At 37.5% G+C, this 27,413-nt stretch overlaps 3 protein-coding genes across 3 annotated transcripts; all 3 read left to right on the forward strand.

Moving 5' to 3' along the window:
- The first annotated feature begins 1,271 nt into the window (after positions 1-1,271).
- On the forward strand, positions 1,272-2,761 carry LOC140882890 (SKP1-interacting partner 15). The gene has a single exon (XM_073289132.1). The coding sequence runs from the start codon at positions 1,437-1,439 to the stop codon at positions 2,592-2,594; it is 1,158 nt and encodes a 385-aa protein (XP_073145233.1). The 5' UTR covers positions 1,272-1,436; the 3' UTR covers positions 2,595-2,761.
- A 6,328-nt stretch (positions 2,762-9,089) lies between these two features.
- LOC140878920 (uncharacterized) lies at positions 9,090-13,045 on the forward strand. Its single transcript, XM_073282543.1, has 5 exons — positions 9,090-9,136; positions 9,370-9,746; positions 11,484-11,548; positions 11,778-12,287; positions 12,983-13,045. The coding sequence occupies exons 1-5, from the start codon at positions 9,090-9,092 to the stop codon at positions 13,043-13,045; spliced, it is 1,062 nt and encodes a 353-aa protein (XP_073138644.1).
- A 7,453-nt stretch (positions 13,046-20,498) lies between these two features.
- Positions 20,499-20,927, forward strand: LOC140878921 (uncharacterized). Its single transcript, XM_073282544.1, has one exon. The coding sequence runs from the start codon at positions 20,499-20,501 to the stop codon at positions 20,925-20,927; it is 429 nt and encodes a 142-aa protein (XP_073138645.1).
- Positions 20,928-27,413: the final 6,486 nt, after the last annotated feature.

A 27,413-nucleotide genomic window follows, 5' to 3' on the forward strand; every position in this document is an offset into this window, starting at 1 on the left:
TCACTCTGACTCCACCAGCCATGGCCTATTCTTCTTCCCAACTATAAAGCTACGTTGAAAGGAATGAGTTTCTGGACATCCCTAAAAATGGCCCAGCGCATGGATATTATTGATATATTTTATATGGATGAAAGAGCAGCTAAGCAGCACCGAATTTTTGGTGTTCGCAATGCGCACCTGGGCAGTATGGAGTGATCGACTTCCGATAGTGCACAATAAAGAGGGACAGCCGAGGGACATAAATGCCAGTTGGAGCGAAAGCTTGTCACATGACTTTCAAATTTCTCGTAAAGTATCAGCTTGAACTCACTTGAATGGATAGAGTCAGCCCCCGAAGATGTGGTCTGCTCCACCTATTGGCAAGCTTAGATTGGATGTTGATGCGGCGTATAACGAGAACACAGACAACTATGCCATGGGAGGAGTAGTGAGGAATCATGAAGGAAAACCGGTTTTGGTGTTTGGTAAAAATATTGACAAGCCTCTGTCGGTTCTATATGCTGAATTCCTCGCGTTTCAAGAGGGTCTATATATCTCTAACGTTCATAATTTACTGATTCACCAAATCACATAGGATTCTCTTCTTACTGTGTAAGTAGTCACAAAACCAGAAAGAAATCTAAGCTATGAAGGATCTATTACGAGAGATATCAAACTACTTTTGGACTCTCACATTCACAGCACTCTCTGCCACGTCAAGAGATCGCGAATGCTATACTTTTGGACTCTCACATTCACAGCACTCTCTGCCACGTCAAGAGATCGCGAATGCTACAGCACAATCGATCGCCACTTTTTCTATTTCTTCCTCCTTATTTATTTGAGAGCATGAAAATTTTCTTTTTGGTTGATAACCTTATAATAAAATACCTCTCTCTTATTCAATAAATTACAAATGTTTACCCGTAAAAAAAAAGTTTATAACTTGTCAAACTCAACAAGAGTAATATGACATGAGAAGACTTGGAGTCTCTTACTATAGAAAGAAATGCAAGAAATATGAAAAATCAATCATAACTTGCCGGATTAAAGCATCAAGTGTACGTAGTATCGTCTATATAAGAGTATTTGAATATCCGAACAAAATTAAATAATAATTGATTTGATATATATATATATATATATATATATAATTTTGATACAATGAGTAACTATTATGAACATTAGTTAGACTAGCGTTTTAAACATTTAATGAATGGATGTCACTTGACTGAACTCAAGGATTGTATAAATATAAAACAAGGTCTTTAAAAAAAAAAAAAAAGGAAAATTTACAAGGAACTTGGAAGAAAGGATTTTCATTGAAATGGTAAATAATATTGTGATGAGAAATTGGAGGCGGGCAGAAGCCGCATGAAACGGTGTCGTGTCGGCAGTCAACCCAATCTTCTCCCTTCCATCATCCACCGCCGCCGTCTCCTCCTCCGCCTCCCGCCATGGATTTCTCCCCCTTCAACCTTCTCCCGCAGGAAACCATCCACCAGATCTTAGCCCAGCTCCCTCTCCGCCAAATCGCCGCCGCCAAGTGCGTCTGCAAGGCCCTCCACTCCGCCCTCTCCTCCTCGGCGTTCCTCTACCTCCTCCGCTCGCAGTCCGGCCCACTCTTCCTCCTCGCCCTCAAGCCCTCCAATCGCCACGTTTCCCCTCATCCGACTCTTCACGCCTTCGACCCTTCGTCCAACCAGTGGCTCAGATTCTCCCTCTCTTTTCTCCCCTTCTCCTCCCTCCACCCCATTACCTCCTCCCATGGCCTCCTCTACCTCTGGGGTTCGCAGCCCACGTCGCAGGATCCTCGTATCACCCTCCCGCAGAGTTCCCAGAAAGCCCTTGTGGTCTGCAACCCTTTGACTAGCCAGTACAGGATCCTTCCTCAGCTCGGATCCGCTTGGTCTCGCCATGGATCTGTGCTAGCCGGCTCGTGCAGTGTAGTCCTAGTCCTCACAGAGCTTGCGGTTCTGTATTATTCCGAGAATCGGAGTCTGAAATGTGACAGTCTCGGCTCCAGTGTGTTGAATAACTGGCTCAAGTTTTCCTCTAATCTGCCGTCGAAGCCGCGGAGCCCAGTTTTGGTATCGAATTTTATGCTTGTGTTGTGTGATCTAGGCTCGCCTTGGAGGTCCCAATGGGCGATGTTCAAGACTGAGATTGGGAGTGCAGACAAAATCCAGCATTGGATTCGGGTGGAAAAGCGCGAGTGGGGGGATATTTTCGACATCTTGAGACGACCCCGGCTGGTGAAGGCTGGGAATGAGAAGAAACTTTACATGGTTGGGGGATTGAAGAGCTCCTACGTTATGCAGAGCGCGTGCTCGACCATCTTGATATTGAGGTTGGACCTGGAGAGCCTCGAGTGGGAGGAAGCGGACCGAATGCCGGTGGAAATGTACCGGTGTTTCTTGAAGAGTAGTAAGTTTAAAGTGTTTGGTGGAGGCGATAGGATTTGTTTTTCGGCGAAAAGGGTTGGGAGATTGGCTCTGTGGGAAGAGAAGGCTGATGGAAAGGCCGAGTGGAGATGGGCCGAAGGCGTGCCGGTAGGTGGAGACGGGCTTTGCCGTGGATTCGTGTTCGAGGCGAGGCTCGAAGCTGTGCCGTGATGGAGGGAGGAGTGTAAGTTATTGTAATACATGTTTTTGTAATTTGAATATCAATGCTATTGGATAATTTGTTTTATATGATTGTTGAATATTGGCATTGTTTTGTTTAAGTTGAACATGTTGTATGATCTACATATATAAATGAATCGATACTTATTTAGTTTTTACATTACGTAGCTGTACATAGATTGCTTGTTTTCTTGATATTATTTATTTTGTGTTTTTCTTTTTGATGTTCATTAGCTTCTTAATTTAGTTGATAATGCATATCGGGATGGCGAAAATGTTGCAGCCTATATGTTTATGAATCCATATGTTGCTGATAAAAAATATTTGAATCATTATGTCACGATAATTTTCTTGGTATAATTACACAGGACGTTTGCTTGTTCTGTTTTGTTTTACTCTTTTGACAATGCGTTTTTAGTTTGCGAACATGTTGATATCGTGTCTATAAATTATCCTTCTTAAGTTGGTGAAGTGTGTATACGAAAACCTTGTTTCCAAGTGGTACCATCCGCTATATCTCTAGTATTCCTCTTCTTCTCACAACTTCTGGAGGAAATTCAAAATTCATCGGACGAGCCCTAGAACGTTTATTGTGGTACCTATCCAATTGACATAAAGGAATAATTATTGTGTGTGTTTGTTGGGTGTGCTTTCATGCCGACTATTTCTTTAGAAGATTGAAGGTAAATGGTGCTGTTATACTATCAACGTGTTGGTTAAATCTATTAATAATTTAATATCACTCTATTTTGTGTTAAGTGTTGTCAATATTTATAGGGTAAGTTGATGGGAATGTGTGAGCATACAAAGTCGATATGTATTCGTGTTCACCTGTGTGGGACACCGTCAGTTGTGACTATAGGGTTTATTACCCGCGACCTGGTTTGTGTCCATGTTTGTATGGAGTTGGATTCTTCGTAGATAGGTGAGAATTCTTACATGATTGGAACGAATTTTGAGTCGGATCAGTTAGGAAGACAGAATGTCTCCTTGAAAGATCATCTCCCCGTTACTTGTTGATGTTCTTGTAGAATCAAGAAATGAGTCTATCGGTTTAAATCATGCTCATTTGTGGATTACGCCAGCAGTAATCATCGAATGATCAAAAAGGAATTCCACTTGTTCACAAATCAGACTTGTAGCCGAGTTTAGATTCAGGCCATGTCGGCTTTCTTTGGCAGTGACAGGTGTGTTGAATTCGCTTCCACATGTTCTTGAAATCATGTGTGTTGATGTTCGTTTATGCGAATGCGCTAACCTTGAACTATCAAGTCGTCGCCATTAGAGTATGGTACATTTTCCATTACTACGTGGTATGTTGTATCGATCTCAAGAATCTTCAACCTTTTATAATTCTCAGAAACAAGCACGTGATTTGACAAGAGTTTGTGTATATATTGAAGACATTGCAAAGGTCTCTCTCTGTTGTATATTTCCTGTAGGCTCAAGACATGAAATGGGGATAGGTCAGTGATCAGTATAAACAAGTAACTAGAAAATCTTGTGCTTACAATATTATCAACTCATTCCATTCGATTGGATTCGTGTACATTTTTGCGTTCATGAATTCATTGAACCATTGGATTGTGCGGGTCTCTCGTATATTTGCATAGCACATGATTCTTGCTCTAGAGATCTAATGGCTATAACTTTGCAAGGGACTCAATTTGCAACATACTATGCCCAAACAAGTTAAATGGTTGTTGACGGAAAATTCGATGCTGGCCTTTGGGTCGTATAACATCCAACATCCATGATCCATATTTTCTCATATAGGCGTGATTAGGGGTGCAAACGAGTAAGCTATTCGTTAGCAGCTCGGTCAAAACTCGATTGAGTTCGAGTAGCTCGAACATAAATTGAGCTCGAGCTCGAGTATTAAATATGTTTGTCGCGAGCTACTCGATAATATATATATTTTTTTTCGAGCTCGAGTTCGAACTCGAGTAAATTGAAATATGCACGAGTCGAGTTCGAGTATGAAATTAGTTACTCGATCGAGCTCGAGCTTGAGTCCGAGTAGACAAATACAAGTCGAGCATTCGAGCTCGAGCTCAAATAGTATGATACTCAACTTGTCTCGACTCGTTTGCACCTCTAGACGCGATCAATGTTGATCAGTTTCATGTGGTAGCGTCGACTTTTCTCCGCCGGAGATGCATTGCAATAATGTTTTTCACTTTTTCTTCACATGAATTCCAGTGAAAAGGGAGCTCCTGGACCAAAATTGTATATCCACGTTGCAATAGATAAGTTTTCAAATCGAATGAAAAAAATTATATTCTTGCGGGATAAAGTTTATAAAATCACATAAAAATTAATGTTTTCTTATTTGAGCGAAGTAGCTGAATTTTCAATCATCTCCGAACAGGGGAAGGTCTTTGGCATGGGTACTTGTCATATACGATATTTGAACGTGTGCAAGTTTTCAAAATAAGATATTTATTTTGAGTTATTTGCACTAAACACCGTTGTAAAATATTGAAAATGTACACTTCTCCCCTGTGAAATTTTAATAGGCATCTTCAACCCTAACCTTTTAAAAAATTAGCACACTCGCCCCTTCAGACGAGTGATTGTTGCGCACGCGCCCCTCATGTGACTGGGCAAAGATTTTGATATTTTTTTTTGCACCAAATATCCTTGTGAAATATAAAAAATGCATATTTGACCCCTGTGAAATATAAAAAATGCATATTTGACCCCTGTAAAAATAATTTTTAAATCTATTCAACCCATAATATACAATTTTTTATTAAAATCTAATTATAAAATATTTAGCAAATATTTTTCATTTTATTAATTTTATTTTTAATTTTTAATTTATTATGATTATATAATTATTTTCTAAAAAATATAATTATTTTATCTTGTTATCATTATTTTATTAAATTTTCTTCTTGTTTCCAACTATCAGATTAAAAATTCATTCATAAACGAGATTTAAATACCTAAAAGTACCAAAATGTTAAATCAAAATGATAATTTCATGGATATTACTTTTTAATTTAGGATTATAGATTTTTGAACCAAAATCTAAATTTTTTAAAATGCAATGTAGAATTTGCATTAAATTATAATACACAATATTTATTAAGATCTAATTATAAATATTTTTCAAACATTTTTAAGTTTTTTTTATTTTTATTTTTTTAATTTAAATTTATAATTTATAATTAATTTATTTCTAAAAAAAATTATTACTTTATCTCGTTATCATTATTTTATCAAATCATTTCGTGTTTTCAACTTTTCCATTAAACATGATTAATAAATAAGGATTTAAATATCTAAAAATATCAAAATATTAAACCAAATGATAAGTTCATAAATGTTACTTTTTCGATTTAGAATTACATAAACATGTTATTTTTTTATTATTTATTACAAATTGTGCAATACATATTCTCGAAAAATTTAAATTTTGGTTCAATAATATATAGTTCTAAATCGAAAAAACAATATGTTTGAACTTATCGGTTTAGTTCAATATTTTGGTACTTGAAATTATTTAAATACTTGTTTATGAATGCATGTTTAATGAAAAAGTTGGAAACAAGAAGAAAGTTTAATAAAATAATGATAACAAGATAAAAGAATAATATTTTTTAGAAAATAATTATATAATCATAATAAATTTAAAATTAAAAATTAAATTAATAAAACAAAAAGTGTTTGTTAAATATTTTATAATTAAATTTTAATAAAAATTGTGTATTATGGGTTGAATAGATTTAAAAATTATTTTCACAGGGGTCAAATATGCATTTTTAATATTTTACAGGGGTATTTGTTGCAAAAAAAAATATCAAAATCTTTGCCCAGTCGCATGAGGGGCGCGTGCGCAACAATCACTCATATGAAGGGGCGAGTGTGCTAATTTTTTAAAAGGTTAGAGTTGAAGATGTCTATTAAAATTTCACAGTGGAAAAGTGTGCATTTTCAATATTTCACAGGGGTGTTTGGTGCAAATAACTCTATTTTTATTATATAGATATATATATATATATATATATATATATATGGGCTAAATGCATTCAAGCCCCCTGTGAAAAATCAAATAGGCATATTACCCCCTAAAAGATTTTAATAAGCTGAATGGTCCTCCACCTTTTAAAATATTAGCGCATAACATCTCTGACTGTCATGTTGGTAACACACGCGCAGTAGTTGCAATTATTCATATTATTTTAACATTTTTATATAACATCTTTCATCATTACCTTTCAACTTGCAAATATATTAATATTAATTTTTTATTTTGAAAACTAAATGATAGCCCTACCTTTCGAAATTTTAATTACAATCAAACAAGATGTTATTTAATTAATGTATATTTTTAAATTATAATCAATTAATCAAATATGATTCGTAAAAATCAAATGTTATAATATAAAAAAATTGGTACAGATAATTAATGCACAATTTTAATTTAATTAAAAAATATTATCTCTCTAATTTTGAAAAGTTAACATTCATTTAGTTAACCTTCCATTTATGAAAAGTTAAAATTCAATTAATTTAGTTTATTTTAAACAAACATTTTAGAGTGTGTAAATTTATTTGATATTATTTTCACAATATATTAGTAACGTGATCAAAATAGAAAACGTCAATTTTAAAAATTTCCATTAAATAATAAATTAATATCTTAAATAAAAAAATAAAAATGGGTACACATTAATTGTTTTTTGAAAATTATAATTTGCATAATTTTTTGCATTATTTTATTTCAAACATTTGTGTTCCAATTTGCATCTTGTTTGACTAATTAAATAACTAAATAATATGCGTGGTTAATAAAATTATTATTACAAAGAAATTTTGGCCTTTTTAAAAATACATTTGTGTATCATTTTATTCGAAATGGGTCTATGCATTAATTTAATAATGTCATTATTTTATATTTTAAAATGATAAAATTTATATTTGATCAATCTAATTTATTCATATATATATTTTTAATATTTTTAATATTTATTTTTAAAGTTGAAAAATTTAATTTCATATAATAATTTAAAGTAATTCAATCTTATTTTTATTAAGATCAGTTTATTCCTTAATGAAAAATTTTACAATTGACGTTCATTATTTGATTCAATCAGATCATATCACTAATATGTTGTAAAAAAAAATTAAATAATTTATTAGAATTTACAAATTTTAAGATGTTTGTTTAAAATAAAATAAAATAATTTAATTTTAAATTTTCGGAAACCGATCAATGTTAAACAAATTGAATATTAACTTTTCAGAATTAGAGAATAATGATAATATCTTTTGATTAAATTAAAATTATGCATGCATTAATTATATGCATCATTTTTTATTATAATATAGCGTTTTCCTTTACACATAACATTTATTATAATTAAAAATTTACATTAATTATTTGCATTTTGTTTCATTATAATAAATTTGCAAAGTTGAGAGTCATCCGCCAGTTTTCAAAAGAAAATTTAATATTAATATATTTGTAGGTTAGAAGGGCAACTATGGAAAATGATGTATAAAATAATATGAACAATTGCAACTATTGCGCGTGTATACCAATATGACAGCTAGGGGTGTTATGCGCAAATATTTTAAAAAGTGGAGGATCATTCAGCTTATTAAAATCTTTTAGGGGGTTATATGATTATTCGATTTTTCACACGGGGCTTGGATGCATTTAGCCAATATATATATATATATATATATATATATATATATATATATTTATCATATATAATTAATTTAATTTGCGTGAATCTAATGTATGGAAATAATAATAACAATGTTAAGTGATAAGTAAAATATATGCACTTAATTGTTATATGATTTAGCTTGACTTTTATTATGTATCGAGAGGTATTATGCGCATTTCGCTGTTGTTTTTGTGATATGCAAAAAGTGGACAAGATATATGAATTGCATGAAAAGATATGTGTTGAGGCTACAAAGAAGGTTAAAAAAGAATTAAAACATGATTTTGGGAGCACAAAAGAATAGCCTAAGTACTAGAAGAGGCGTCTAAAGCGCCGAAAAACGAATTTTGTGGTGCACAGTGGCGCTTAGGCGCCTCAATGGAAGATGAGAGCCGCGAGCAGCGCCTCCTGGGAAGAAACAGAAGGAAAAAGAGTTTTTTCAACTCAAAACACCGAACGTGTTAAGCTTTAATTGACTGGCTTCGAGACTTATAAAAGACATATTCTAACTTAGAGAGAGAGAGGGGGAATTAGATGCACACAACACAAAAATCAAATTTGAGAGCTGAACACAAGGGCGGATCCACATATAGTGGACCTCGGGTGGCACAAATTTTTTTTAAAATTTTATGTATATTAATTTTGGATTAATTTGAAAGTAGTCCGGGTGCTTCAATTCAAAAGGTTAAACAATTATAGATTTTAAAATTTTAGTACGAATAATTTAAAAATTCTGGTTTCGCCATTGGCTAAAGGACACAAGAGAATATAAGGGCTTGAAGAAAGATCGATTGCGAAGATGAAGAATGCTGAATCTGGGGACAGAGACGCGGATTTGGCTTTGCTGTTCTTTCTCTTTTCTCTCTTCCTTTAAAGTTTGATGTCTAAACTCATAAACATGTCTTTTTTTTTTGTTTCTTTTTCATTATGAACTATTTGATTTTAGAGGAATGAGTACATAGCTTAGTTGAGACGACTTCTATGACTTTTTGATTTATGTGAATGTTGATGAAGGAGTTTAGACCGATTAGCCTGTGTAACGTTTGTTACAAAATTGTTGAAAGGGCAATGACTAACAGGTTAAGGCCTTTGATGTCGCAGATTATTGATGAGACTCAGAGTGCTTTTGTTCCGGGTAGACTGATCACTGACAATATTATACTTGGTTTTGAGAAAATCCATTGGATACGTACTAGGAAGACAGGCAAGCAGGGATATGTGGCTCTTAAATTAGATATGAGCAAGGCCTACGACCGGGTGGAGTGGTCGTTCTTTGAGGCAGTTATGTATCAGATGGGATTTTGCGAGTTGTGGATTGAAAAAGTAATGAAATGTGTTAAGAGTGTGCAGTACTCTTTCTCTCTGAATTTTCAGTTGGTGGGTGATTTGAAACCAAGAAGGGGAATCCGCCAAGGGGACCCTTTACCTCCTTATCTGTTTACGTTGTGTGCTGAAGGTTTATCGTCGATGTTATCTATGTATGTGTGTAGCGACCCAACCCGGATCCACTACCTAATCAGAGTTAAGAGCATAATTAAGCATGCATTAAAATAAATCGCTGCGGAAGACTTAAATAAAAGCAGACTGGCAGAATACAACCGGTTAAACAAATTCGATTATACAACCCAATCGAATGAATGAGCCCAAAGGACAAAACCTACAGCTAATCCTGCTGTCTACACTGGTCACTGGCTACTCCAAGCTCCTGGTGCTCAATCCTGCACCTACACCTGCCCCGTCGAATGGGGTGTCCAGATACACAGAAAAGACTGGACGTGAGCTCTAAGCTCAATACGAAAGCAATGATATATAAAATATATGCAACACATAAGTGTATTTAAAATGAGAGTAAAACAGTACTCAGAGGCGCCATGAATATACAGGGCAATATCGGGTAGCAAGTCCATGGTGCCGCTCCTATATTCACCTATCAACTATAGCGTCTACTCCAACGTCGTGGTCGCTCCTAGTGATAGCAAAACCAGGGGCTGAGTGTCCCCAGACACGAATCCGCAGGAAGTAACGCCTCACTGACAGAAACTGTCAATGACTCACATCATACCAGATGCAGTCAACCGTAAAAACATACATGTGCTAAAGCCGTAAAACATGGTAAAACAAGTAGCACATACTCATGCAACACATACAATATATATCATGCTGGCTATCTCAGTCAGTACTTACGTACCTTATTACAGGTAGTCCTAGCAGTCCCACTCTAGGTTCCAAGCCTATCAACAACTCTACAATGCAAATATCCATGCATCATTAATTAAGCTCTAAAAGCCTTAACTAAGCTATTGCATACTCCTAAATAATTTAAAGAGACCATAGCTATACCTGCGTCCGTCGTCAGCCCACTGATGGCGACTATCCCGCAACTAGGGGCACACCCCTGCTGCAGCTCCACAGCCTCGAGCACGGCTCCACTACACGAGCATGGCTCCGCTACTATGTCAGACACTGTCTGACTATGCTAGAATATTTTCCCTACTCCAACTCTAAAATAAGAGTACCCAAGGCCCTAAAATAGAGCCACGTGGGCGAAGGAGAGGATTTCGGAATTTGCACGAATGAGGAGCTCGGACCTCATATTTATAGAACACGTTCGAATCGTCCGAACTAGCCTTCGGAGCGTCCGAACTGCTTTGGGCCGTCCGATCGTCTCATCGGATCGTCTGATCTCCGCCACGTGTCAATCCAATCGCATGCAACCATGCACCTGTCCCGAACACTGTTCAGATGGTCTGAACTGCCTCTTTGGATCGTCCGAAGTCACCCCTATGATGTCACCGATGACATAATATTTTGGGACAGCTGGCTGGGCTATAGTTCGGATCGTCCGAACCCACTTCGGATCGTCCGAAGTCTTCAGAGCCTCCGAAGCCTGGCTCCGTCCATGTTTGGATCCTCCGAACTCAGGTTCGGAGCGTCCGAACCCTTCAAACCTTACCCACCATTTCCGAGTGTCCTGAATCCATTTATGGGCTTCATTAATCCATTTGGAATTTCCTTAATAATGTTTTACTTAATCTAAACATAATTACACGGTTAATTACACATTAATCGCTAATTTTGGATACGGGTCACTACAATGTGCCTCAGGGTCGGTTACATGGAGTGAAGATTGCTACCAGTAGCCCAATCCTGACTCATATATTTTTTTGCAGATGATAGTCTTCTATTTTTAAAGCTGCAGTAGAGGATTGCTCAACAATTGTGGAGTGTCTTAATGCCTATGCTAGTGCTTCGGGGCAGGTTATAAATTATGAGAAATCAGCCCTTTCGTTTTCTCCAAATACGAGCTAGACTATGGTTGATTTTATCAAGGAATCCCTCATTATTTCGGTTGTTCATAGAAATGAGGTTTATCCGGGGCTTCCAACGTTCTCTATGAGAAGCAAGAAAAATCAATTTGGTATTTAGCTGAGAGGGTTATTTCTCGTATTAAAGGTTGGGGTATTAATTTTTCTCGGTTGGGGGAAAGGATATTTTGATCAAGTCAGTTCTGCAGGCTATCCCTACTTATGCCATGTCATGTTTCCGAATTCCTAAGGTGACATGTACAACTATTGAAAAAGAATGTACTTATTTTTGGTGGGGAATGGAGAGTGGAAATAAGAGAATGCACTGGAAAACATGGGATTTTCTATGTGAACCAAAATGTAATGGTGGGCTTGGATTCAGAAAATTAGAGATTTTTAATAAGGTTTTGATGGTAAAGCAACTTTGGCGTATAATTCAGAATACTTTTTCATTAGTGGCAAGGGTTCTTAAAGCTCGCACTTTCAAGCACGTGGAAGTCATGGTATCTCCTTTGGGATGCAATCCTTCATTTATTTGGCCGTCTCTTATATGGAGTAGAAGCCTATTGGAGCAAGGGCTATGTTGGCGTATTGGAGGTGGAAAGTCTATTAATCTTTTCCGAGAGCGATGGATTCCTTCCAGACCGTGTAAGTTCAAGCCTTGTGAAATTCAACTGCCAGAGGATACCGAGGTAAGCTCTTTGATTATTAATGCGATGATCAGAAATGTGTGTTTACCTTATGTGTTGCATGATATAATATCTATTCCTCTTTTGGGTGGTGTTTTTGGGAACATGAGATGTAGTGACCCTGCATTGAATCACCAACTAACTGGCAACTATGACATGCATTAATCTTAATTAAAACATAAGCACTTAACAGAGTAAAACATGAAGAAACATGACCCATAATTTACATAACAACCTAGTAAAACTGTTCAAAGCTTAAACTCAGTAGTGATACAACCATATCGAAGAAAATGAAACTGTCTAAAATATTATACAGCTATAAGGAATCATGCTGTATAAAATATCCACTGAAAACTCCTGCTCCCTAGTCCTGCCTCGAACTCCCAGCTCCATCCATCCTCTGACTTGCCCCGTGGAATGGGGTGTCCAAGATAATAACTAAGACGTGAGCGATTAACGTCCAGTACATAAACATGAGTAAATATATGTATATGATGCATGCAATCGTGATGACGGGTAAGAAGTCATCTGAAAGTCATGCTAATAACCGGCGCCAATGAATGCTATGACCGCTCGGATCAAACCTCTGGGTACAACCCCACTCTCCTAGAACCCCCCACTATAAAGGTACATCAGGTTCTAGAATATCTTCTAGAACCCCCCGCTATAAAAGTACATCCGGCTCTAGATATATACAGGTATATCAAAGGAATATGCTCAACGTGTATGTGCACATGACATATGAATATGAAAAGCAGTAAACTATACATCATGCCACATAATAATGTCACAGAAATGCAACATATAAACATGTATACTCGTTTGCAATCTCAGTCAATGTGTACGTACCTCTATGCTAGTTCGAGTCTAGTAGGACCTAGGTTCCAAGCCTATATTCAAAAGTTCAACGTATCACTACACAAGTTCTATAATCCTTAGCTAAGCTAATAAATACTCCCAAAACTTAATAAGATTATCGGACCATACTTTCGTCCATACTAAGCCATTTGGAGTTGCTCGTTCTGGAGGACTATAACAACACCTTTGTTATTCCAGAACCTCTCTATTAACCGATAGGGCCCTTAAGTATATACCTCACACTATATATAACTGAAGAAGGAAACTCGGGAATTCTATATGAAATTCTGAATCGAATGACCCCTATTTATAGGCCAAGGTTCGGCCACGTTCGGAGCCTCTGTTCCGGGTTTAGAGCGTCCGAACTCTACATGCATGACATGTGACGATCGGAGCGTCCTCGGGATCGGACCGTCCGATCTGCTGACTCTTGGACACATGTCAAAAATCATAGTTTAGTCATCGTGCATTGTTGGCTGAGGGAGTTCGGAGCATTTGATCAGGGTTCGGAGTGTCCGATCCTGCCTTCCCTCCGAAGTAAACACTATACTTCGTTGCCTCCGAAGTGCTGGGTTCGGAGACTCCGATCTAGGTTTGGAGCCTCCGAACTGGCCCATGCACAAAAGTATAACTTTTGCTTCTAAAGTCCAGTTAAGCCCTTGAGTTGGTTAAATACTAACCTTTAATCATGTTTATCATATTATTATCTTAAAATGGGTTCTGGGTTACTACATTCTCCCCATCTTTAGATATTTCGTCCGCGAAATAAACTCTAAAGTAACGATCAAGATAATAATATGAAACATAAAACCATGTTTTATTACAATGAACTGTAATTATACTGATACATGGTAATCAATAATATAAAGCAAACAACTCAGGATATTTTGCTCGCATACGGCTTTCCGTCTCTCAAGTTGCTTCTTCAACGCCTTGGCGCTGCCACTGTACCATCACAAGAGGCATAGTCTTATTTCGAAGCACTTTCTTCTTCCTGTCAACGATACGGAGCGGTCGTTCAACATAAGACAGATCTGGTTCTAACTGAACATTAGTAGGCTGGATAATATGTGACTCATCTGCTATATACTGTCGAAGTAATGACACGTGAAAAATATCATGTATACATGAAAGATATGATGGTAATGCCAAATGATAAGCAACGTCTCCAATTTTTTCCAGTATCTGGAAAGGCCCAATATAACGAGATGATAACTTGCCTTTCAAATCAAACCTCATAACCTTTCTGAAAGGTGATACTCGAAGGAATATATATTCAACTCGCTCGAATTGAAGTGGCATGCGGTGAATATTAGCATAACTGGCTTGCCGATCTTGAGCATTTTTGATCCTTCGCTTGATCAAATCTACCTTGTCTACAATCTGCTATACCAATTTTGGACCCTCCACATGTCGTTCTCCCACCTCATCCCATAATAGTGGAGTACGACATCGACGACCATACAATGCCTCGAAGGGTGTCATATCAATACTGCGATGATAACTGTTATTGTAGGAAAATTCAATCAAAGGTAACTAATCCTGCCAAGTCAAGCCAAAATCCATTGTAGAAGCACACAACATATCTTCATGCGTCCAAATAGTCCGTTCCGACTGGCCATCAGTCTCCGGATGATATGCATTGCTCAGACTCAGAGTGGTACCCAATGCTTGCTGAAAACTACCCCAAAAACGTGAGGTAAACCGCGGATCTCTGTCACTGACTATGATCACCGAAATCCCAAGTAATCGCACTATCTTCTAGATGTATAAGCGTGCCATGCAATCGTAAGAATACTCCCTTTTGTAAGGAATAAAGTGTGCTGATTTCTTCAAACGGTCACCAACGACCCAGATAGCATCATACTGACGTGAAGTCATAGGCAAGTTGGTGACAAAATCCATAGTCACATGCTCCCACTTCCATTCAGGAATTTCAAGATTCTATTGTAATCCACCTGGTCGTTGGTGTTTAGCCTTGACCTGTTGACAAACAAGACATCGAAAAACAAAATGATACACACTCCGCTTCATCCCCTTCCACCAGAATCTAGTTCGCAAGTCCTTATACATTTTCATGCTTCCAGGATGAACTGACAGTCGAATCCTGTGAGCTTGAGATAGAATATCATTCCTGAGCTCCGCATCATCAGGTACAACCACTCGATTTGATAAACATAATAAACCATCTGTCTGATAATGAAATCTAGATGTATTAACTCCATTGGCTAGACATGCCAAACGCTGAGTCTTAACATCAGATATCTGAGCTTCTCTGATTTGAGAGTACCATGCTGGCTCAGATAGAATAGTATACAAACAAATTCCATTTATTCCTTTCTTATTCTTTAGTGTGAAACTCAGCGAACATCATTCATGAATCATATGAGATAAATCACTAGTCTGAAGTGCAGAAAGTCTCACCTGCCGACTCAGGGCATCAATAGTAAGGTAGGCAGAACCTGGATGATACTTAATCTCGCAGTAATAATCTTTCAGTAAATCCATCTAGCGTCTCTGTCACATATTCAACTCCGCCTGAGTGAATAAATACTTCAAACTCTTGTGATCCGTGAATATCTCAAATTTCTCGCCATAAAGATAATGTCTCCAAATCTTGAGCGCAAATACAATGGCGGCTAACTCGAGATCATGCACCAAATAATTCGTCTCATGCATCTTCAACTGTCGAGAAGCATAGGCAATAACATGTCCATGCTGTGTCAAAACACATCCTAGCCCCTGACCATAGGCATCATTATAAAAAATATAACCTTCTGATCCAGAAGGTAGAGCTAGCATAGGTGCAGTAGTAAGATGTCTACATAGCTTGTGAAATGATTCCTATCATTCCGAGGACCATGTGAAGGCAACATCTTTCCATGTAAGCTGTGTCAAAGGCCTGGCCAAGTGTGCAAAATTCTCAATGAACCGACGGTAATAACCAGCTTTACCCATGAAACTTCGAATCTCAGCAACCGTCGTCGGATGAGACCAGTTCAGCACTGACTCGATCTTGCTTGGATCCATAGATATTCCTTCACTAGAAATCACATGAACGAGAAACACTACCCGATCAAGCCAAAACTCACACTTGCTCAGATTCACATAAAGCTGCTTTTCTCGTAACGTCTGTAAAACAATTCTCAGATGCTGTGCATGCTCATCCCTGTCATGAGAATAGACAAGAATACATCAATGAAGATGATGACAACTCTATCTAGATATTCTCAAAATACTTGATTCATCATATTCATAAAGACTTCTGGTGCATTCATCAGACCAAATGGCATCACCAGAAATTCATAATGCTCGTATCTGATTCTAAAAGCAGTCGTTGCAATATCTGAGTCTCGTACCCGCATCTGATGGTATCCAGATCTCAGATCTATCTTGGAATAAACAGAAGTACCCTGTAATTAATCGAATAGATCATCAATTTTTGGCAAAGGATAATTATTCTTGATGGTGACACAATTCAGCTGCCTGTAATCAATACATAATCGCATCGATCCATCCTTCTTCTTGTAGAACAAAACAGGTGCTCTCCATGAAAAAACACTCAGACGTATATATCCCTTATCAAGAAGATCCTGCAACTTCTGTTTCAATTCCCTCATCTCTGACGGTGCCAGACGATAATGTGCTTGGGATATAGGCGCTGTTCCTGGTACTAGATCAATACCAAATTCAACCTCTCAAACCGGAGGAAAACCAAGAATCTCATCAGGGAATACATCAGGAAATTCACTGACTACTGGTAACTGCTCAATATCCTGACTACTCGTGTACATATCAACTGCACAAATGAGGTAGCCATCCCCACCTAACTCTAAGACATGACTTGCCTTCAGAGCCGATACAAGTGGCATCGGAGGTCATGCTCCCTCACCATAGAAGTACCAACTATCACCCTCATCCAGATGAAACTGTACCAGACGCTGATAACAATCCACAATAGCGTGATACAAAGTTAGCAAATCTATTCCCAAAAATACATTCAAAATCTGTCATCGCTAGAATCATCAGATTAGCAGACAACACATGACCCTCAAACTCTAGAAGGCAACCCATCACTAGATGCTTAGTTACTACCTCCTGCTCCAGCGTAGTAGATACAAATAAATTAAGGTCTAATGATACATAAGGAAATCTATGTATCTTAACAAAACGGCTAGAAATAAAGGAATGCAATGCTCCAGTATCAATTAAAACAAGTGCAGAAATACCACATAACAAAAAGGTATCTGCCAACATGCGATCGCTTCCCTCTGTAGCCTGCTCCTGAGAAAGATCAAATACCTGCCCCTGAGTACATGGGCGAAGACTGGAAGAACTAGGTGGTGCCGGTGGCTGATGTGGATCAGTAGAAGCCTGAGATCCAGCCTGTGATCCCGATCCACTAGCAACTCCCATACGAGTAGGACAATCCCTCCGCAGATGCCCTTGCTCGCCACAAATAAAACAAGCACCAGATGCCTTCCAACATGCTGCAATAGGATGCTTCCCATCACAATGATTACAATGGTCACTCTTCTTCTTCTTCTTCTTCTTCTTCTTCTTCTTCTTCTTCTTCTTCTTCTTCTTCTTCTTCTTCCCAAATCGGAACATGCCTCAAAAAACAAAAGAAGTAGTAGTAAAAGAAGACGTAGTACCTGATTGAACAACAAATTGAGCCCTAGGCCCAAGAGATCCACTAGGATGTCTTGACATCATAAGTTGTGCCTGTCTATTGCTGTTCTCCACTTGAAGACACCGATTAACAAGAGTCTCATATGATGTCGGATCATCTCAAACAACCACCTTTGAATAACTATCTTGATTTGAGGCCTTGCAGAAAGATATCATACTTGGACTCATCACTTTCATTGATATCAATAGTCATGGATCCTTGCCTCAGTGTAAGCAACTCTATAGATCATGCCTGATGGACAAGTGGAGGAAAATAAAGTCTCTGGAACTGCTGAAAGAAATCCTCCCAAATCACTCGTCCTCTCTCAGTACGGGCCTGAGCAGCTTTGGAGTCCATCGAGAACAAAATCAAGAACTTCCAGCTTCTGCTCCTCAATACAATCGAAAACTCAAAAATCACTTTCGATCCTGGCCATCCAGTTCCTTGCCTCCTCAGGATTCTCGCCTCCCATCAAGGGTTTCGGTCCTACTTGTAGAAATTTATTGATAGAATAGCGACGTGTACTCTCTTGGTGATGGTGATGATGATGATGATGACCTCTTGCCTGGCAAACACTGCCATGGCTCTCGTCACCTCTTTCAGCCATATCTGAAAAAGATTTGCTCATTTAAATCCTAAATGCGCAATAATTACTCAAGACTAGACTAAATCACAAGTACTAATCCCAAAATCTATGCATGCTCTGATACCACAAATGTAGTGACCCTGAATTGAATCACCTACTAACTGACAACTATGACATGCTTTAATCTTAATTAAAACATAAGAACTTAACAGAGTAAAACATGCGAAAACATAACCCATTATTTACATAACAACTTAGTACAACTGTTCAAAGCTTAAACTCAGTAGTGATACAACCATATCAAAGAAAATAAAATTACCTAAAACATTATACAGCTATAATGAATCCTGCTGTATAAAATATCCACTGAAAACTCCTGCTTTCTAGACCTGCCTCCTGCGACCTGCTCCATGAAATGAGGTGTCCAAGATAAAAATAGGGCGTGAGCAATTAACGTCCAGTACAAAAACATGAGTAAACATATATATATAATGCATGCAATCATGATGACGAGTAATAAGTCATATGATAGTCATTCTAATAACCGAAGCCAATGAGTGCTGTGACCGCTCGGATCAAACCTCTGAGTACAACCACACTCGCCTAGAACCCCCTAACGGTACATCCGGTTCTAGAATCCCCGCTATAATGGTACATCCGACTCTAGAACTAATACATGTATATCAAAGGAATAGGCTCAACGTGTATGCGCACATGATATATGAATATGGAAAGCGGTAAACCATACATCATGCCACATAATAATGCCACAAAAATGAAACATATAAACATGTATACTCGCTGAAAATTTCATTCAATGTGTACGTACCTCTAAGCTAGTTTGAGTCTAGTAGGACCTAGGTTCCAAGCCTATATTCAAAAGTTCACCGTATCACTACAAAAGTTCTATAAGCATTAACTAAGCTAATAAATACTCCCAAAACTTAAAAAGATTCCCGGACCATACCTTCGTCCGTAGTAAGCTATTTGGAGTCGATCGTTCTGGAGGACTATAACAACACCTTTGTTATTCCAAAACCACTCTATTAACCGATAGGGCCCTCAACTGTATACCTCACACTATATATAACTGAAGAAGGAAACTCGATAATTCGATATGAAATTCTGAATCGAATGACCCCTATTTATAGGCCAAGGTTCGGCCACGTTCGGAGCCTCCGTTCCGGGTTTGGAGCATCCGAACGCTGCATGTATGACACGTGACAATAGGAGCGTCCGAACTCAGGATCGGACCGTCCGATCTTCTGACTCTTGGACACATGTCAAAAATCATATCTTAGTCATCATGCATTGTTGGCTGAGGGAGTTCGGAGCATCTGATCAGGGTTCGGAGCGTCCGATCCTGCCTTCTCTCCGAAGTAAACACTATACTTCGTTGCCTCTGAAGTGCCGGGTTTGGAGCCTCCGAACTAGCCCATGCACAAAATTCCAACTTTTTCATCTGAAGTCCAGTTAAGTCCTTGAGTTGGTTAAATACTAATCCTTAATCATGTTTATCATATTATTATCTTAAAATGGGTTCTGGGTTACTACACGAGATACTAGAAATATGGTGCTAAGGGAAATATTCTGTGAAGAGTGGATATCAAATTGCGATGGGATTAGAGGCAACCCCGGAGAACCAATATTCCAGATTGGTAACAGAAAAAGGTGGCAATTTTTATGGTCTTTGGATATTCCTCCAAAGATACGTATGTTCTGGTGGAGAGTGTATCATAATATCATTCTTTCTGGTATGAATATTGTTTCTCATCATGTTCCAACTTCAGAGGGGTGTACACTTTATCATTATTCCAGGGATACGACTTTCCATGCCTTATTTTTATGTCCAGTGTTGAAGAGATTTTGGAAGTATAATAATGTTTGGGCTGATTTGAAACTATGCCTAATCTTGGAGACCAAGGAGGTGTGAATGAGGCTGTTACATCAACAAGAACGTGAGCTAGTTTAGGAGTTTGCTTGCATAACTTGGTCATTTTGGGGGGAGAGATGTCGAGCAGTGCATAGTCGGGATATTCGAGAGGCGCGGGATGTTTCTGGGAATGGTCAGACGATATGGAAGGATTACAATATTTCGATGCAAGATCTGGAGACTTTGAAACTTGGTGGCGTTGGCCTCTCTCCGAGCAGATGGGCACTCCCACCAGCTGGTTTTGTTTGTTTGGATGTGGATGCTAGCTTCTACGAGGAGAATAACCGGTGTAGGATTGGAGGGGTGATTAGAGATTTCAAGGGACAACCTCTGGCGGCTTTTGGACAGTCTATTTTGATGTCGAGTTTTGTGGTATTGAGAGAGTTGTTCGCTATTCTAGCAGGAATTGAGATAATTCGAGAGCGAGATATTAACCGAGTTGTGGTCTCATCTGATTCTCTATTGACAGTGCAAGCAGTCACAGAGTCAAATGGGGATCTAAGCTATGTGGGTTTATGTGCTTCGGAGATAAATTCTTTAATCTCTGTTATAGATGGCGCTTCTATATGTCATATTAAACGGTCGGCCAATTAAGTGGCTCATTTATTTTTATCTAAATTTTCTTGTTCTTCCCCTGCACCTTTTATTTGGGTGCCTGGGATTTTTTCGCATTGGTTGATTAAACTTGTAATCAGTGACTTATCTAATCTTCAATAAAATTACAAGTTTCTCAAAAAAAAATATTTATTGACCATAGATTAAATGTTAAATTTATTTGAAATCTGGTACTCGGGAGAGGAGATTTTGAATAGGATCATAGGAAGATACACTGTTGAATGTTTATATAGTTCGGGAGGTATATAACGTCATCAGAACTTAAGTAAGAACATTTTTTTACATAATTCATTAAGTTTATATTTTTAATAGGGATATTGGAATCAAAACTTAATTGATACTATTTCTTACTTGGGGAAAGGAAAATAGAATAATTAAGTATTCTTTGTTATTAAACACATGTAATTCAGGAACATAAATTCGATAGGTCTTTGATAAGTGTATTTTGTGTGCATTATTTTATGTTATTTTTATGTCTATTTTGTGTGCATTCATATTGTTTTATGTGTGTTTTTATGTGTTTTATTGTATGCGTGTACATTTCACTCTCCGGGTTGTATTTGTAGGAAAAATGAGAAATTAGAGGAGTTTTGTGCAAAAGAAAAGAAAAGAAATAAATAAGAGGAGCTTGAAGCGCCATGAAGAGGGAAGAGTAGAGCAGTAGCTCTAGGATAGAGAAGAAGAGAAGAAATAGCGCTATTGCGCTTGGATAAGGTGTAGCTGCGCTTGGTGAGAGAAGAAAGTGCTATTGCGCATGGAGAAGAGCAATTGCGCTTAATGTGGCGCAGCTGCGCTTACGTGAAGACTTGGAAGGAAAAAGATTAGCACAGTTGCGTTTAAAAATGGAGCAGTTGCGCCTGACCTGTGCGGAAAGAAATAAAGAGATAGACATTTACTCGCTCAAGCGGCAACTTATTACCGCTCGAGCGAGGTGAAAAAATCAGAAGAGGTAGAAAGTTTCTCGCTCGAGCAGGAACTTTCTACCGCTCGAGCGAGATGGCTGTAGAGTCCTAAATCGGGAAAATTCTTGTGCGAGAAAGAAACAAATAATTCTTGGATTTGGATGTATAGATAGGAGAATTAACATCAGATTAAGGATTCCGAACATCACAACAAAGAGAGAAGGCGGCTAGGAGGCTAGAGGCTTGGAGATTTTCTTCTCTTCTCTTTTATTTCTTAATTTTTGTTGATTAAAACTTTTGTTGAATATTGTTTTCAGTTATTGATTAGTATTTTATCAATCAAGAAGACGAGATTGGGTCGAACATGTGATTTTGATTTGGGATTTTTAGATTTTTATTAAGATTATTAATTATTGAATTTATGTTTTGTTCTTGTGAATAACCTGATCAATTATTTACTTGAATGTTAATTGATTCTGATTCGACAGATTAGGAATTGATTTTGATCACTCCAATAATTGACATATGGTTAAACCGACTAGAAATAGTATTCAGTTTCAGTATGCGGTTTTAGGTGAAAACTGAATTCTCATAATTTCCAAAGCATTTGAATTATGAAAGATTGATCCATAAATATTTGAATAGGTTGACTGTTCTAGAAATAGATTGTTAAATAAATTAGGAGAATTCGCCATGATTTAAGATTAAATCTGGATCCTAGATTTGCCACTTGTTTGCATAATTTGTTTGGTACTTGCGTGTGTCTTGGTTGTCTCGTGTTAATTAAATTTATCTTTCAGCTATTTTATTTCTTATTTTTTTAGTAATAAAATTTTAATTTAATTCATCACAACCTTTTTATTATTCTGTCTATATTAAGCTAAATAATTAATTATTGAGAATTGACTACAGTCTCTGTGGGATCGATACTTGGACTCTCTGTCAACTTACTATTAATTGACCTGGTACGCTTGCCAGTAATTATTTTTAATATCGAATTAAGCGGCCAGTCTTCATCGTCGAAACTAAGTGAAATAAAACCTCTAATAATTCTCTCATCAATATTTCTCTTTGGTTTGTGTTTGTTTGCTGTTTTTTCTAATTCATTTATTTAAGATTGAATAAATCTGATTTATGAATTTTCTAGTTAAATTCTGGTTTATTTTAATTACAAGCATTAATATAATTTTCAATACACACTCGATACTTTACTTATCATATGTTAAAATTTGACAACGTGCACTTGCGATCAGAAAACATGCAACAAATTTTTGGCGCTGTTGTCGGAGAGTATTCTATTTGAATTTATATTAGTATTGTTACCAATTAGTCTAGATTTTAATTTAGATTTTTTTTTTATTTTCTTTAGTCACTAATTCGTTGTTGTTCTTCTATTTTGCAGTTTATACGAAGAACTCATAGACTTGATTCTCTACTTTTTGATCCTGAGATCGAAAGAACCACAAGAATATTAAGAAAGAAAAGAAGAGAGGAAATTAAGGAAATGGCCGAGAACAACAAAGATGAACAACCGACACCCTTAGTGCCAATCAGAGATCACTTCAAAACCAGTGATCAATGATCATTATTCTAGCATAGCTCGATGGTTAACCAATGCAAACAATTTCGAGCTGAAGCCTACACTGATCAACATAGTTCAACATAAAAAATTTAATGGAAGTTCCACTGCAAATCCTCACGTGCATCTGAGGACATTCTTGGAGATCACAAACACGATAAAAATTAATGGTGTTTTTAAAGATATTATTAGACTGCGTTTGTTTCTGTTTTCTCTCAGGGATCAAACAAGATGTTGGCTTCATTTGTAGTGACTCATCCCAGAATCACTAAGTAACCAAATCTTAAGCATGAAATTAAAACTTAAATAACAATAATCAGAGAAAACTGCAAAAACTTAACGTATACTAACCCGGCAGAATACAATAGGTAAATAACTGCAAATCGAAATGATAATACAACCCAATCAAAAATCCACTACAAAAGGGTCAAGCCTAACTAACACCGCTGACACCAACTGAGTTACCAACTCTCCGGTTGCCAACTACACACTAGTCCCCGAACCTGGGAAACCTGCAACTGTCCCGTCGAATGGGGTGTCCAATAAAACATACGGACGTGAGCAAATAACTCTCAACATAGAGGTATGAGTATACACATGCAATTAATGAAAATACAAGTGCATATGAATGGGTACCGGAAACCTATCATAAATAGAACACTGCTAAGTCAAAGGCATCATGGTATGTATCATGCTGGGCCGTCACATCAAGACGTGGCTCCCATACCATAAGTCCTGTGGGCTTATCATTAGATCAAAAACCATGGAATCCACCCACAAATATTGGGGCTGAGCGACCCCTCTACTGGTAGTATCAAATGAAATACAGGCTCAACGTGCCAATGCATGTAGCATAATATCCGTGACATAATAAATGTATATATAATCAATGCCACATATTACATGCAATCATAGAATAAGCATACTCAACCAGGATATCTCGGATAGTACGTCTGTACATCAAATCATGAAACTCAAACAACCTAGACACCCAGGTACTCGAGTCCAAGCCTATAATCATACAATCACTATATCACTTATAGCTTAATAAAAGTATTAACTAGACTAATAGCTACTCACATAAGCTAATCTGAGTCTAGTAATGTGACGCCTAAAATCCATAAATTAAATTTCATGCCTAAATTAGTTTTAATGTTTAAAATGCTAAAATTTATGGTAATTTAAATGATTTAAATCTCCTTAGAATTTATTTGCATGATATTAAAATTTTAATTGCTTAAATTGCTTGTATTGGTAACTTCAGGCTTCGGCACGCGGCAAAGGCAATCACGGCGGAAAAATCCTTCATTTTAAATTTAGGTGACCTAAATTTCTTGAGAGGTGAGGAAAATAAAATAAAATATTTATCTTAGATTTTCCATTCAAGAAAAATCGCGTAAACGCATTTTCGCGCGTAATTCTTTAAATTTCCCGATTTAGCCTTTTTGAACCCGGACAAGTGAAATTCAATTCTTGGCATTTAAAATTTAAGATTCTAGACTTAGTACTTTAAATTAGAGGCAATTCTACAAGATAATATTTTAAAATCAAAACTAACACTTTTATGGGTCAAAAAGCACTTTTTGACTTGTCCTACTCTCACACACTCACATCTATACATACATATACATATTATATCACACTACAACTAAACCATAACATTTCTCTCACATAAGAGCCGCCTCCCACTCTTTCTTCTCCCTTACTCCACGCCTACTCACCCTCCTCCTCAACTAAACATCTCGGCCACCCCATTCTTCACCTCCCTTGCCATCGGCCGCCTCTTCCAGCCGCCTTCCACCACCGTGCCACCTTGGAGGATGTCCTTGGAAGCTTCTTCTGCTTCTGGACGTGAGCTTAGAGCAGCCGCCTCCTTTCATCCCTTTTGATTTCAAGATATAGGCAAGAAACTTCCTTCCGATTTTAAATCCAAGCATAGAATATAGGCTTCTTGGCACTATTCTTCTTAATCTCAAATTTTACAGAATTTTTGGTGTAATGTGTGTGTTTGTGTTCGGTCTCAACAGGGGGTAGAGGGCTTGGGATTTATTTTGTGCATATTTGATGGCTAGCTTGCATATTGATCTTGTAAGGGTGATTTACTTGCATCCAAATGAAATGTTGGTGATGTTAATGAAAAATTATATTGTAGTATGATGTTTTCAACTCATTTTCATGGGTGTTTGATTGATTTTAAGCCTCTCATGGTGTTATGCAAGTCACATTTTATTTATGCTTTAAAATATTGTGAGTCGTATTGAGTTTGTGGCGTTTGAATTGAAGTTTTTGAGGATATGGATGAAAGGAGTGAAGGGGCTGCCTATGGTGTGTTCATGGTTTTTAAACATTTGTTTTGAATGAGGTTTGGGTGCATGATAGGGGCTGGTCCTATAGGATTTGGGTTGAGGTGTTGGATTGAAGTGTTTGATGGCGCCGGGTAGTCGTATGAGGTAAAACACTAAAATTGAGCTAGCACCGTGCAAGAGACTAGCCCAAGGACTATAGCTGGTCATTTTGGGGGTAATTATAAGATTATTGTATGGGCTTTTGAGGTTCTAGGATGTGAGGGTTGAGTTTGGGAAGTCCTAGCTTAAAGTGTATCAAAACAGAATTTTTAGCCTACGTGATAGCCTCTAAGATTCCTGTTCTGATGGATTCCTTAGCAAGACCTGGACAGGGGCTAACTCTGATTTTCTTAATATATGTGGTGTTAGGATAGTTTCGGTGTAAATTGGGCCTATTTCGAATAAAAATCGACAAGGTTATGTGCGTTTTAAATTGAGGTGATGCGAGCAGATTTTTTTGTTTTCTCTAGGCTGTCCGAGAGTCTAAGTTGTTGAGTTTTCTTGGGACATTATAACATGTGAATTCTGGACTTAGGAGTGTTTTAAGGTGTGTTTGAAGTGCCGGTTTGAATGGAAAACATTTTGGATTTAAATAGGATGAGTTATGGATTTTATGGGTTAACCGCTCGAGATGGGCCTTGTGAGCGTAAACTTAAGGAAAATGATAAAAGCTTTTAAGCCCAGGGTCCTCCCCTACACTCCAATCATCCATAAAATTTATGTCATGCTATCTTTTGAGTTTATGTCGTTTACATTATTCAACGCCCATTTATTCGCGTGTGTGACTTCAAATTTGTTTAATAATCTAGCCCCGAAGTCTTGTATTAAAGAATACTTGTAAAGGTAAATGTTGAAATGAGAAAATGTTGAATGAAAGGAAAAGTTAAAGAATGAAGTGAGTTGATTGTGACTTAGACGTGCAATGATGGGTCAGGGGATGCCCTGGGTCACTTGCCAAATTGAGACGTGTAGATCGGGGTCGGGAGACATCTCGGCTTCCCTACCAAATTAGACGTGTAGATCGGGGTTGGGAGAAATCTCGACTTCCCTACCAATCAGAGGGGCAATGTGGGGCCGAGAAGAACTCGGTTTCCTTCCCGGCATTGTATACTATAGCAATTGATCGATCAAAACCATAGTCACAATCGAGGATCCAAATTCAAAAGTAAAGTAAAGGATAATTGATTCATGAATGTGTTGTTCATCGCATATTTTTATTGTTACTACTTCGGGCACGTTTTGACTTTTCCCCTTTTGTGTGAGATTCATTAGTGTACTGGGTACTATTTTCAGTATTATGCATTATTTTGAACCCTTGCTGTATTATTTAAATCTTGCTGGGTTTTTAGGCTCACTACTATGCTTGGTGCAGGTGAGCATGCGGACGAGACTGCGGGGCAGGATTTCCAAGGCCCATAGGTGTTCGATGGCATGCCCTGACCGTTGCCGCTCTTTTCTTTCCGCATTATGTTTTTGTAATAATTATTCTCTATCGTATGTCGTTCCTTTCCAGTAGAAGGATGTGTCATTCCCTGCAATTATGTTGGCATGTAAAAATTAAATATTTTCCCTTCGTCTGGTGTCGAATTAGTTATTGTTTTGTATGCCTTGTGAGATGTTTACCTCAGGTTGAGGTTTA

This window comes from Henckelia pumila, chromosome 2, assembly GCF_033568475.1.
Source record: "Henckelia pumila isolate YLH828 chromosome 2, ASM3356847v2, whole genome shotgun sequence".
NCBI lineage: Eukaryota > Viridiplantae > Streptophyta > Magnoliopsida > Lamiales > Gesneriaceae > Henckelia > Henckelia pumila.

Bases quoted from the DNA above. Each gene is read 5' to 3' on its own strand.
- LOC140878921 (XM_073282544.1), top strand. From the start codon at position 20,499: ATGCAAGATCTGGAGACTTTGAAACTTGGTGGCGTTGGCCTCTCTCCG.
- LOC140882890 (XM_073289132.1), top strand. From the start codon at position 1,437: ATGGATTTCTCCCCCTTCAACCTTCTCCCGCAGGAAACCATCCACCAG.
- LOC140878920 (XM_073282543.1), top strand. From the start codon at position 9,090: ATGAAGAATGCTGAATCTGGGGACAGAGACGCGGATTTGGCTTTGCT. The intron at 11,549-11,777 runs GTTATAAATTAT...GTTGGGGGAAAG, and splicing joins ATGCTAGTGCTTCGGGGCAG to GATATTTTGATCAAGTCAGT. The intron at 12,288-12,982 runs GTAAGCTCTTTG...AGATATATACAG, and splicing joins AACTGCCAGAGGATACCGAG to GTATATCAAAGGAATATGCT.